The sequence below is a fragment of the Sebastes umbrosus genome, chromosome 9, assembly GCF_015220745.1.
Source record: "Sebastes umbrosus isolate fSebUmb1 chromosome 9, fSebUmb1.pri, whole genome shotgun sequence".
Lineage (NCBI taxonomy): Eukaryota > Metazoa > Chordata > Actinopteri > Perciformes > Sebastidae > Sebastes > Sebastes umbrosus.
The window spans coordinates 5729527-5743210 of NC_051277.1; the positions used below are offsets into that span (position 1 = coordinate 5729527).

General features: G+C 40.5%; 1 protein-coding gene across 9 annotated transcripts in view; it reads right to left on the bottom strand.

The window, feature by feature from the left end:
• diaph2 (diaphanous-related formin 2) overlaps positions 1 to 13684 on the bottom strand; it is a 447791-nt gene that overhangs the window by 291011 nt on the left and 143096 nt on the right. For 8 of the 9 annotated variants that reach the window (XM_037780358.1, XM_037780361.1, XM_037780360.1 and 5 more), the window contains 4 exons: positions 6758 to 6876; positions 4472 to 4536; positions 3601 to 3705; positions 123 to 185 (listed from right to left, as the gene is read on the bottom strand). In XM_037780358.1, coding sequence (XP_037636286.1) covers positions 123 to 185; positions 3601 to 3705; positions 4472 to 4536; positions 6758 to 6876 — 352 coding nt within the window. The remainder of the gene's footprint in view (positions 1 to 122; positions 186 to 3600; positions 3706 to 4471; positions 4537 to 6757; positions 6877 to 13684) is intronic. The other variant, XM_037780362.1, reaches the window with a different exon arrangement.

Here is a 13684-nt window from a genome sequence, read left to right on the forward strand (position 1 = left end):
ATAATCAGTTTGAGAGTTTTCTCCAAGCACCACAATCCAGTTCATTCAATATATAACTTGGATTTGCAGGTGATTAAATGTGTGATTATGTCAAGGGCCGTGCATGCAACGGGGACACCCACCTTGGCTTCAGATTCCCTGATGAGTCTCTGAGCCTCTTTGAGGTTGTCTTTTTCAATAGTTAACTGTGCAGATACACACACATACATACACACACACACCACAACAGAGGGCAACAGAGAGGCACAAATGGGGGTGGGTTAGATAGACGGAGAAGAAGAAGAACACTAGTACACCAGAACAGGTACAGTACTCACACCAAACACAGGAAAGCCAGAAAAAGAGGCAAGCAGGGGAAAGAGGATGTCCCTTACACAGTTAATGACAAATACAGTGTTACATTCCCATTTTGTCTGAATGAGCTATTTGATGTGCAAAAGGCAGAGTGTACTGTACTTTTACACCTAAAACAAGATGTAATCTACCTTCAAAAGAACATCAGTGTGGAGCACTGACTGCAGTATGAAAGGAACAAGGCACAGCATCACTGACAGTTGGTGCACCTTCAAAAATCCCTCTTCCATTTCCCTTTTCTTCTTTTTTTGGCATTGTAAAATACATTTCAGCTTAACACTCTTAGATGTGTGATGGGCATTGATTTCACTCGGCAGTCTTCGTTTTAGAAATGTACCCATTTCACTTTGATATTTCACTCTGTGCGACCTTGCCAAAAGAAAAGAGGATGGGAACGTATTCCGCAGCAACCGAAATGCAATATTTTCATGGAGCCATTCCTAGAGAGAACGCCTCTTACTATGAACTGTCGAGAGCTAAATATTTAATGTCCGTAATGGAAAAGGAGATGGAAACTTTTAGTCGGGTGACTTAAAAAGAAACTTCCATTTTAGAAGAATTTTAGAAAAACGGTAGCAAAGTGCAATATTTAAAGCAAAGAGAAGTTTTATCTTTCATCCTCAGGGATTAAAAGTTGGAGGCTTTGAGGTATCTCAGTTTTAAAGAACGAGCCAAAGAGAATTCCAGCAGGTATAATACAAAATGTCTTGCTTTCTGAGAAGTCCGGCTCTTTTTCTGTAGAACACATTTGAACGAATTTGAAAGTCCATTTCTCGCTCAACAACTGATCTCATAACAGCAAAGCACACGTTACGATCGTGAATACATTGCAAGTTTTGCTGTCATTATCAGTCAAATTCTGAAATCAGCCAGGGCGGAAGGCAGCCTGGCAGAAAAAGAGAGAGAGAGAGTGGTCCACTACACCTCCAGCTCCTCTAGGGGCCAAGCTGGGTCAGCTACAAGACTGCCAGGTTGTTAAAACCTATTAATGGGATGGCGCAGAGTGCTCCAATGTACCACTGCAGTGCTACATTATTCATCACATCCACAGCCAATTCAATGAATAGCTTCCTCCTTTTTGCCTTGAATGGCTGCAGGCAAAGGTTTGGGGAAAGGGTGGATGATTTCCACTTGTTGTGATTCCCGCGTCCTTTGTTGCTGTTTACAGGCAGAACCTCCACTCAACTCAATTGGGGGATAATCAAACAGACACATCAAACAGGCAGCTTGTTACAATGCCAAAGTTCCCAGACAAATACTCTCATTACGCGTGTTGGTTCGCAAACAAGGTGAAGAGAAGCGACTCGGGCATGCGTGTGTTTTTAATATCTGACAGGAATTCTGTCTGGTGAGATGAAAGGTTAGGGTTCGCTCCCACTTCATTCATATTCAGCAAAACGACAGTGATAGCGCAGCAGCTTTGATGGACAAACTGAAAAGCGTGTCCTCACGCCGATTTAAAGGTTCCGCGCTCTTGCAGTTAATGGCCTTTCTACGAGACTGTGTCGAACGTGAATTAGGTTGCAAAACACACCCTTTCAGGCTGCTCTTCCTGAAGTGGCAGAATCACAAGCGTCTGAGAGGATGACACTGTTGCTTTGTTCATTGCTTGAGGAAGCAATTGAATGCTCTATGTGAAAACCTGCTTAAATAAAATGAACGGGAGATAACTCTGAATTGTTATTACATAACTTGCATACATTAGAATTATTTTATAGCCCCAAAATCAACTCTAATTGAGATTAAATTAATATGCCAGGCCGGTGAAAATTAACTGCACTTTTCATAAACGTCGATAAATGTATCCCTATTGTGAATATAATTTATTTATGATCCGTCAAGATGCATAGGGGATATTCTAGAGTCCTTATGGCCACATTCATGCAAGTTTGTGCCAAACAAATTACATGTTTCCCTGCTGAGGTTAATGTCTGTTGATGCGCGGCTCTCCGGCAGTAACGGCTCTTTGAAGGAGCATTCAGACAAACAGAGGCAGAGAGGGCTCGACTCTCCGGGGCTTCTCTGCTCTACACTACCTGCTAATGCACCGCAGTCAGTCAGTCTTCAAAAGACAGAGGCCTGCCAGGGGATGGTGAGGGGAAGGTGTGTTATAGGGAAGAAAACACTTGGAAATACAACATAAAAAGCCCCGACGAGGGGAAAGAGGGCAAGCAAAGGTAACACAGCCTGATGCATTCATTTCTGACAGACGGAGAGAGCGAGGGAGGAAAAAGGGGGCGAGCAGGCGGAGCAGGTGGAGAGGAGCTTTAGATGCTGATGGTCTCGTTAAAATAGGAGGGCATTAATCAGGAACAGAGTGAGTGATGAACCAGTTTAGGTACAAATGCGGGTAACAAGTGGTGACAGCACTCAGGCATATGAAGTGCAAGAGCGAGAGCTACACACAAATTAAGCTCTAAGGAGAAAAACAGTGTGCGGCTTTGGCCAGGACAACAGCCAGAGCTTGTACTACATAACAGCATCTGTTGTGGACCTAAGAATGATTGCTGGAGGACTGAAGTAACTGTGATGCTTTGACCACATATGCAGGTGCAGTTTATCAGATGGGGAGTGCCAACCTAAGCAACCAGAGATGGATGTTTGAAAGGGAAAAAGCAATCTCTGATATAAATGTAGCTATACCATCTTTCAATGCTGGTTTATATTAAATTCCCTAAGCAGGGAGGCAAACTGCCCTTTTGTCCCAAGGCAGTGCTAAAGTATTTGGAATTGGGTTAAGGGGGGAAAAGCAGTTATTTTCTGTGCTCAAAATGGAGGGTTTTAGCCTGAGAGGGAATGATATAGAGACCAAGAAAAGAAATGCAATCCATCTATGCGATGATAGAATTACATAGGGAAAGCTTCAATAGAGCAATTCACCCACATAAAGAGCTACAACTTAAGAAGGAGATTGACCCTTTATTAAATCAAATGTTCTTGCATGGATGATAACTCCCACTTACAGCAGAGGCACATCTATAAGTGAGGTGGAAAGGTATCCTTCTGACCAAATCAGCCCTTTTTCTAGTGGAGCCATTACTTCTCATTGCTATGATCTGAACACATCTTTTATTCTGTATGAGATCGCATGAGATGTTTTTCACTTTAAAGAAAATGATTAAGAGAGCTTCTTGACATTAGAAATCTCACTCTTTTTTTTTGGAAAACATACGATATAAAGGATCTCTGGGGGGGGGATGTAACACTGTTTTTGAGGAGCGGTGGGGTTTGTCTTTATGGATTTACCTGGGACTCCAGAGCCTGGATCTTCCCCTCCAGCTCTTTGATTCTCTCCTCCTTCTTTTGAGACTCGGCCTGGGCCTCCTGCCGTGCGCCGAACTCCTCATCAAACTGCAAGAAAAGAGACACAAGTATGTCTATGTGCACATACAGTATGAGACAGATGTAAACACACACACACACAGCTTGGTGAGCGGCACATTGTCTCCAGAGAATAGCCACGGGGCACATCAACAGACACCAAAACACGCCGTCTTACACTCTGGCCGATTTCTATTTATAGCTCTCATGGCCCTAGAGCCCCGTTGTCCTTTGTCTTTGTTTCAGGTCTGGCTTTCATGTATGTTGATGGATCTAACCTTTGCAGAAAGCAAGACATGTCGCAACAATGATTTCACAGGCCCAGCAGGGAGCTCGGTGGACTCTTAAGAAGAAAACATCCAGGACCCCCTTGGTGTCGCCAGACAGGGGTAGTGAGGCTCCTTAAGATGCATTTAAATATCGCACAAAATACGCTGGAGGTAAGGTTATTCTATTTCTCTCAAATGAATGAAAACAATCAATAAAGCAAATCAATTCAATTACATTAAAAGGTAATGTGAGATAAAGAGAGAAACAGCTTAAAATTCAGAGCTGTATTAAAAGAGTCGGCACATAACTTAACTCTGTCCCGGCACTGTGCACAAATAAGTATACATCAGAACATCGGCATCGATTCTTGTAATGCTGATACGGATCATGTAGCGTCACACCCAGCTATTGATCAGGGCATGGAAAATCAATAGCTTGTCTGGGAGCTCTGAGGAAGGAAAAAAAAAACTTTGCTGATGGGAGCCGGCCAACCAAAGGGGGCTGTTGGGAGTGATTAATGTCTCACCTTTTTGGAGTACTCGGCAGCCTTCTGCTCACTCTCTTCAACTTTGGCTTTATCCACACACTGATCTGCAAGACAAGACAGCCACATTCACGAGTTGCTTCAGAGGCGCCATGTGCATCATTCGCTCCTTATGTGGGATTTTCAATTAAACCTGGGACTTGTTTCTTCGAGTACATTATAGCTTATATGATTGGAAATATTTCTAAGGTCCGTTAAGATGGTCTTAAAATATTGTTATGGATCATGGGATCATTTCACCATACCTAAAAATGTGTTTTAAGATGGAAAACCAGCCTTTCAGATAAGTCATTTAACTTAACATTTCAAGGTTAATCAGTCAATGATTGCATACTATTTAAAGCATCTATCTATATATTTGCAGGTGAGATGCTTAATTTCTTTAGTGGACATACGTACATGTCTCCCGTTGTATAAAACAGATGCAAAACTCATAAGTAATAACATAAATGAAAAATAATAATAATAAAACTGTCTTCTCTGAGAAAAAAAGTATAAAAAGGGAAGCTTTGGCGACTGATGCAACTGCTGTTTTGACCTTGTGGAAAAAGTGTTTTCATGATATGTTCAATAACAACCTCACATACAGTGACATCAGTCATACTGAGCAACTCTTGAATCATACAGATGTGTTTATCTTTTCCCTCCTCTTCTCTTCATTTTACTCTCACTGACAAAGGTGTCCTCAGTTAGAATCCTCACCTAAATATTGTGAGCTGTTGCTTAAGGGTGTGTGTCTCGGACGAGAGAAATATCAGACGGAGCTTACAGAACTAAATCTGCTTTTTTTGCCAATTTTGCTTAATTTGGTGTTTTCCAAAAGTTTTGGTGTGTTTTAATTTTATTTGAGCATATTGTTAAGTGCCACATTTTACAATTACCCTGGAGATGAATCATCTGACGGATAGTGAACGCACAAGTGTAAATTATTGTTAGATCACACATCATGAAACACATTTTCTCTCTGAAGAAATAATTGTTATTATGAAAAAGCACCCTTACTGTATGTGAATGTGAAAAAAACATTAACAACAAAGAAACAAAAAAAGAGTGGAAAGACACCTTTCAGTAACCATGTGGATGTGGCATCTGTGTCTGAATTTAAAAACAATTTTATCAGCTGATTAAATCCCAGTGAAGTGAGTGACAAAAGTTATTCAATGCTGCATCAGTCCACTGTGGATAGGTTTAGAAACTTTTAATGACCCTTTGTTGGCAAGTCACAGAACTGTTAGTGACACCACAGAGAGACAAAAAGTGGTGTTATTTATTTATTTTCTCCGTTTGAAAAAATATATCTCCATTAGTAATGCAGTGTAAAATAGATGTTTTCTCTATGATTCCAGGAACACAACTGAGTAACTGAGAAAAAAAACAACATTTAAAATGATTCTGAACTAGCTGAATTCATTTCACCAGATATCATGTATTATTCATCAATAATTAGATGACCCGATCTTATATGTCAAGCCACTGCAGGTGTTAGTCGGAGGAATCTCGGGGGGATCTGGGCGGATAATGAGAATGACTGCGAGGTACCAAAACATTTTCAGCAACATCAGTTATATGGCTCCTGCAGCACATAAGTTTGAAAAGAAGAAAACTGATCTTAAGGATGATTTTCACAATATTAGGATCTAGATTAGAAGTCTCGGAGACTTTTATTACACATTTTAGACTTTTACCAACACATGTTAAATCAATGCAGTAGTTCTCAAACTTTTTCTGTCATTTCTTCTCCCTTCAGAGGAAGAAAATTTGCAATCCCTTTGATAACATGAAAATTACACGCATGATGCCATTTGTGCTTTGTTGTTCACTGATGCAGCTTTTACAAAGCTTTGTTCCTGCTGACGGTATTCACAGAGGTTTCTTTGAAAGAACTCAAGTGGCTTATTGACGTGACTGGGATGTAATGTTTCTATGTGTCTTCTTAATTTGTGGGTCTCATACTGTCAGCTGCCAGAGTTTTCAGTCATAAAATACAAATTGGTCTCTCATGTGAACCCAACAGCAAGATAGGCTTTGTCATATGATCTTCTCGACTTCTCGTCTTTTGGTTGATTACCGTCAGCTGAGCACGTTGTCTTGTGCGTCTCGGAAGTTTGTCTCAAATATCTGTCCATTTTCTGTCTGACTGTCTGTCAGCTGCGCCCCCGCCTGTCATGCCTCTGCGCCCCACTACCCCCTAGTGGGGCGCAGAGGCATGACAGGCGGGGGCCACACACTTTGAGAACCACTGAATTAATAATATGAAGCGATTCATACCAATCAGATGGGTGAAGTCCACGTCCAATCTTTTACTGTAGCCAAAGTCCGGGTCCATCCCGTTGCGATGCAGGACCACTTGAGACACGCATTCTTCTATCACCTTGTAATACTGAGGCCTGAGGGGGGTCGCATAACATAAAGCAGAACAATTAGACAAGCCACAGAAAAATATGAGTGACACAAACTCTACAAGGCTAATTAACCACAAATGATTCCCTTATCCAAGCTAGAGGTCACAAAACGCCATGTCAAAAAGAAGGCTGCTGGAGAAAATAGGCACCCTATTAAATTTGATCACTTGCTTCCACCCCGATCATGAAATTAGCAGATTAATGGGCACACAGGACCCAGGTCTGTGTTAGTCTGTCCATTTCAAGGTGACAGACGGTAGCCAAGGCTACGCTTGCCCTCTTGCCTAATTTGCAATCATCTTTGCCAATTAGAGCAACCATAAAAACTGAAATGTAAATCTAATCAGTGTAATGTGTGTAATTGAAAGCACAATGACCGGGAAAACATGTCAGCCAGTTAGGAGTGTGACTGAGTGCTTGGTGTTGTCGAGCAGGGTGTGTGAATCAGCCTGAGAGAGTCCCCATTCCGCCACACAGGTTGGTATGTGACCTTTTCTCAGTAACATTATCAACTTTAATTGCAAGTGACATTTAGCAAATACAATGGCAACTTAAGCTGAACTCCTAACTGAGAAATAATTATTTTCTGAGCATGACATTGACCAGAAGTTGATGGTTAAATTCACAAAAAAAGTAACTTGCTTTTTTTTTTTATTCCTCTAAAGACTCAAGCTCCATTGAGTGTAAATTGGAAGTTGAGAGTTGAACTGAGGGACGGGATGTAGAAAATTGACCCTTAATAAGTGCAAATTCCATGTGCATGTGGGCATGACCAAGTTATTGTTGCAGTTTGCGTGCATAATTCATTACCAGTAGGAGGAATACAGTATCAGCAGCTGGATTCAATAATCACATCAACTCCTTTCATCTCCTTTTTAACCTCTTCCACTCCCGCCCTCTTTTTCACAGACCCGTTTTTGTCTTTTTTAGGGGGGTACAGGGGTCTTTAGGGGGAGATAGCAGGTCAACAGTAGATGTCACATAGAAGTGGTGTACATCATCTGAAAGCTGGGAACCCTGAAGATTAATTTGAGATGCAGCTCAGCACTGTGTGTCAAGTTCAACATAATGATAGAAGTATGTGATAGCCATCCCCATGCTCTATTATGTCTCATAAGTTGCTGCAGCAATTTTTGGGTTTATACCATTTGTTACACAGATTTGGTGTCTAATTAACCATTTTTTTACCATTCAAGAATTGATAAAAATGATAAAAAAAATCCCTCCAAAATACCACATTAAGACACCAAGACCTTGAGGGAGACCATAGAAAAAGCCATGATGTGATTTGGTATCGAAAACTTTTGACATTTGGAGATTTCTGCAAGAATTGCTTTTTTTGGCGATTAGATGGCGAGCACTTATATTCTGGAAACTGCTCAGAAACCCCCTTATTGTTAATCTACCTAGGAAAGCCATCCATCCACCGCATGCTCTAGGTTTCTAGTTTGTGGCTGTAAAGTTTCACTAGGCTGTGTTTATCCTAGAGGTCACGACAGGTTATTTTATACAGTGAGGTCAAGTTTTAAAAATAATGGTCTCACTACTAAGCAATGGCTGCTCTGGGGACTTACATCATCACACATTAATACAGTTGGGTCATTGGATCCACAAGAGTCTCAGCTTTACAGTCAATTTATGTAGAAATATTCAAATATACTATTTTAGAATAGGCAAAAATAACACATTTGTACTGCATTCAAAAACAGCATGGTTTTTGCCCCAAACAGCATACGATTATCATAAATTGGGCATGTGCGTAAAGGGGAGACTCGTTGGTATCCATAGAACCCATTTTCATTCACATATCTTGAGGTCAGAGGTCAAAGGGACCCCTTTGAAAATGCCAGTTTTCCCTCGCCAAAATTTAGTGTAACTTCGTAGCGTTATTTAGCGTTCTTCCCGACATGCTAGAATGATATGGTTGGTTGTTATCAATGAATTCTTTAGGGTTTTCTATAATACAGTACCAGAACCTTCACTGTAGCTCTAAAACTGAACCTGCTACAGCCTCTGAAAAGAGTCAAGTCAGCCGAGGGCGCATCAGAGGTTAAATAACAAACAGCTTTCTAGTGGGCGAGTAGTTGGGAGAGTAGAGGCTATGTTCTTCTATAAGTCCCAAACCACAAATATACAGTACAACACTCCTACTATCCTTCATCTGGCAGCTTTAATTTGCAGCTATTCTGTTTTTTTTGCTTTTTTTATAGAAAACACTGGTATATTTTATTTATAATTTTACATCAGGAAGATGAGAAAGTTAACACTGGAAGTTCAACAAATCCCTGTTCTGTGTGACAAATATGATGTAGTTTAATTCCCTTTTTAGCTTCTTGAGAGTCCAATAGATTCCAGAGAAGATGTTATGACAACTTTGATGCAGATAAGGAGCTCAAAGTCTGAAAGGAACCTGCCCTTCTGCTAGCTGAAGAGAAGGAGCATCTAACTACTAAACTTCTAAATGTTACTTAAATGTAATACTCGATTAGAGCAGGCAGAGCGGTGAGCAAAGTGTCTGAGGTGGGTTGATTTTGAGTAATACCAAAACAGCACGTATCTAACTGTGTGTCGAAAAGGAAAAAGGAAGGTGATAAACAAGCAACTTTTTTTATTATAAACATTAAATGGAGTGAAGTTTATTTGCGAGGCTGTGACTCTGACTGTTGCCCATAAATTCAAAGGCTATGTTCTGTTGCTACCTTGTGGGTGGACAGGCCATATCGTTATGAACAAAAATATGAAAGAACACACAATTCTGAGCCAAAGCAAATAAGAATAAATCAGCATTTAGGTGCACTGTTTTGAAAGCATGAAATGCCATACATTAAGCTTGAGCTGGCGGATTCGCCCACTCATGATTGGAACAAGCTAGTGAAAGCTCACACATCGCCCTGCATGGCTTAAGCACTGTGGCACTCGGCTTACAACTGTCACCAATGTACACCACATTATTATCTCAATAAGCCGCCCTATTTTCCCTTCGTCCTCCATCCTCCGCCGCCACCGAGCAGATAGGGGCTGGGTGGAGATAACTGGAGACGGAGAGAGTGACCCAGAACTGTCAGGCCCCTCCACAGTGGGCAGGGCTGGGCTCCAGAAGCTAGCATATGTCCCCTGCATCATTCCCCACCTCTTCTTTTACTTTGGCACCTTCATTTCTTCCAATGATAGCTTGCAGTTCAGCGCAGCCCCAGCCACTTGATCCAGCTCTGCTCCACATAACCAGTGTAATCCCCATATCACTAGGCTCCAAAAGAGCAGATCTGCTCTATATTTACTGGGTGGGTTTGATGTGCTCCCATTCATTAGGCTTGCAGTGAGAGATTAATTATCAAAAATAAACCAAGCCCCGGAGGGGAGCGCAACAACTAATGTTGTGTTAGGAGGAATGACAGTAGACGGAGCACCGTTTGCCCACTGTAGACCTTCTTATTATTAGAATACTTACTATATTATTCAATTCATTTTAATGTAATGTAGATTATTATTTAACACATGAATCAAAGGTACCATGTGTGCTATCAATTCCAATAAAAACAAATGATTAAAAACATAATCTTTTACTTTATATAGAATATTATGAGCACAGATGCATTCCTTTGATCACAAAGCCAAAGTCTGTCACACATTTACTGTATACAACATACCTAAAGACTGCGCCATTAAACAATGTCAACTAGAGTAGGGATGCACCGATACCAATATCGAGCCGATACGGACTCAAATAGCTGGATCTAGGGCTGTCGTAATAACCGCAATATTGCAATATCGCAATACTGACAAGCCAACCACCTGGGAAGGCAAGCAACCGCCACAACCGCAATGTTCACATTTTTTCTTTTTTTAACGCTGTGCAATGGGAGCGCCTTTACGGCACTGAACGCTGCACCTTTGGTGTTTTTTTTTCTGGTCGCCGAGAGTTAGAAAATGTTCAGATTTGGGTAAAACTCCACGATGACCAACCGTCACATCTTACATGTGGCTGCAAGTGCTGAACAACAACACCAATGAAGGAGGAATCATTACACATAGACCGGCGGGTCCGTCCTCTCTCCCTTCGTGCATCGACCGTCCCGTCATCCAGAGCAAGTACTCTACCTTGTGCAGACATTTTTACATTCCGTATCATAGCAACCAGACGCAACCAAAGCGCAGCTTAAAAAAACACTGCGCCTCATTGCCCTTCTGTACTCTGCGTTTAACAATAAATAAGTATTTAATTTGTTTTGAAACTGTCATTTAAAAAGCAAACATATACCTAATAATAGCCTAACAATAAAGCTTATCTTTATAACACTAAAATCAGGATAAATAAAGTAATTTGCAAAACAAAAAAGATGCAATATAATACCGCATATCGCGTTGTTGAGCCAATTATTATTACCGTAGGGGAAATTCCTTCACCGCGACAGCCCTATCTGGTGACAACGGGGCCGATCTATTCAATTCAATTCTATGTTTATATACTACATATCTTATATACTGGAATTGTACTTCCTGTGTAAGTTTTGACCAATTTGTTGCTTCATTAAAAAGGTTTATACATGAGTTGTAATTCCTGTTAATTTTGAAGATTTTCTACCAAGTTGCTGGAGTACGATATATTATTCTAATAATAAACAACTCAGTAAATTCATATCTATGTATTTATTTGTTACATTTTGTTTAACAAAGTTAGGAAAGCAATGTTTAAGTCAGGCCTGATGTTGCCCTAAACATAAAAGAATGATCCCAGTCACTTCCACACAGTGAGGCATACAGCTTATTAATTAAACACTGGTATCAGATCGGTACTCGGTATCGGTCGATACCTAAAGCCCAGGTATCCCTATCGGTATTCAGACTGAGAAAGTCAGATCGGAGCATCCCTAAACTAGAGCCACACATTCCTGGCCTGCCTATTTTTGTTTTTGTTACAACTTGACGGAATATTATACATATACTATACGACCACTACTGTGACTACCATTTCACATTTTCACCCAGTTTTGACCACAACATGAAAAGATGGTAACTTTAAGGGCAAAGACGGAAAAAAAGATTGATAGTATCTATTGGAAATAGCTGCATGTACTGTAGTCCTGCATCTTCCATCATCCTAAATCACACACCAGTGATGTATGGGGAATAAAATGCTTCAGTCAGAATGAATTCCTGGTGTTAATGTCTGTGTGTGCACATGTGTGGGTTCGTCCTTGCATTTGTGATGGAGGTGGGAGGGAAAAAAACATTTCAAAAACATATCTTTAAAAAGACCATCAGTTTTTTTTTGTTATGAGCGCCGGTACTGATCCCTTGTTATTGCTGGCTCACAGAGGGGTACATGGACACTGGAGCCGAGGTGGATGTGGCTGTACTAGCTGGTTAATGTGAATTCTATTTCTCACTTCCTACGAATAGATGTGGAATACATTATTCATAACTCCAAGGGAACAGCAACTTGTGTATGGTAAATTCATCTTCTTCCTCGCATCCTCCCTTCGTCTTCCAACGTTTTTTTTAAGTCTCATTTCTGCAAAAAGGTCTGACACAGCAGTGAATTCATCAGTGTCACTCCATTCGGAGGAATAGCGGCCTTCCTGCCCAGTGAATGACATATCTGCTCTTCAAAGGCAAAGGAGACAGCTAACCCAACAGTTTAAAAATCACTTAATGATTCCAAAATACAGAATATTATCCCTCCTCTGATCCACCTGATCTACATTGTTTTATATGGGCTTGCATAATTGGTTTTAGCATTCAGTTTTACATATTTTTTGACCATATTTTATGTATTTTATTATGTACTATGTGTTTTATGTTCAAGTCTGCTGCCTTCAAATGGAACTTGTGAGCTTGTGGTTGCAACATGTTAAGTTGTGTACACAATATGCTCGGTGTTCAAGCTGTGAAGTCGTGAGAACAGTCTGCTGCACAACAACGACATTACCGTGTTACAGCAACAAATCGTCATCAGAAAATGTGCACCCGCTGTACCTATCTTTTAGTTTTCTGTATATATCTTTAGATTAAAACATATTTAAATACATTTATGTTTTTTTAACAATTTAGTTTTGTGTGTTTTCTGTCACATATGTGCGTCATTTATTATATAGGTACGTTATTTTCTGACATCAGCCGCCAGAAATGTTGCCCTCATGGGTTGCTGGCTCTCTGTGGTCACAGATTTCGGTGTAACACCGGTATTACTGTCTGCGTCTGGAAGCCATCAAGGCTAACGTAATGCAGGAAAAACAAAGGCACAATGACGGTGGAAAAAGATGAAATTCCCGTTAGGAATATCCACATTTTCCTCAGGCATATTATAAAATTACAAAGAAAACTCTGTACAACTAAAATAACAATATATAAACTTGTCATTCACCAAAACATTACCTTCCATGGCCTCCGCCACTTCTGACAACGTCAACAAACACGTCACAACTCGTCAACTCGGAGCTTTCAGAAAATGTCTGCTTACAAGTTTGTGAATAAGCAGGGGATAAAGAGGGGGCGCTCATGTGGACTCTTCTCATTAGCACAGTGTTTTATGTTTCACCTGACTGTAAGACTTCTTTTCTCAGCTCAGATGAGGAACTAAAAGTTTAATTGAATTAATGAATAAGAGAGCCAAGGTAATGGATGTTGCTTTCACAGGCAACAGTTCGAGGCAAATGATAAAAGGTACAGTAATATAAAGGTAGTTCAAGCTTGGCTTTAAAACATCACTTACTTTTAGGAGGATAAATGTAAAAAACTCATTTTTACCAGGCTTTTACTTTTATGTTGTCTAAGCCAAACAAACAAACAGACC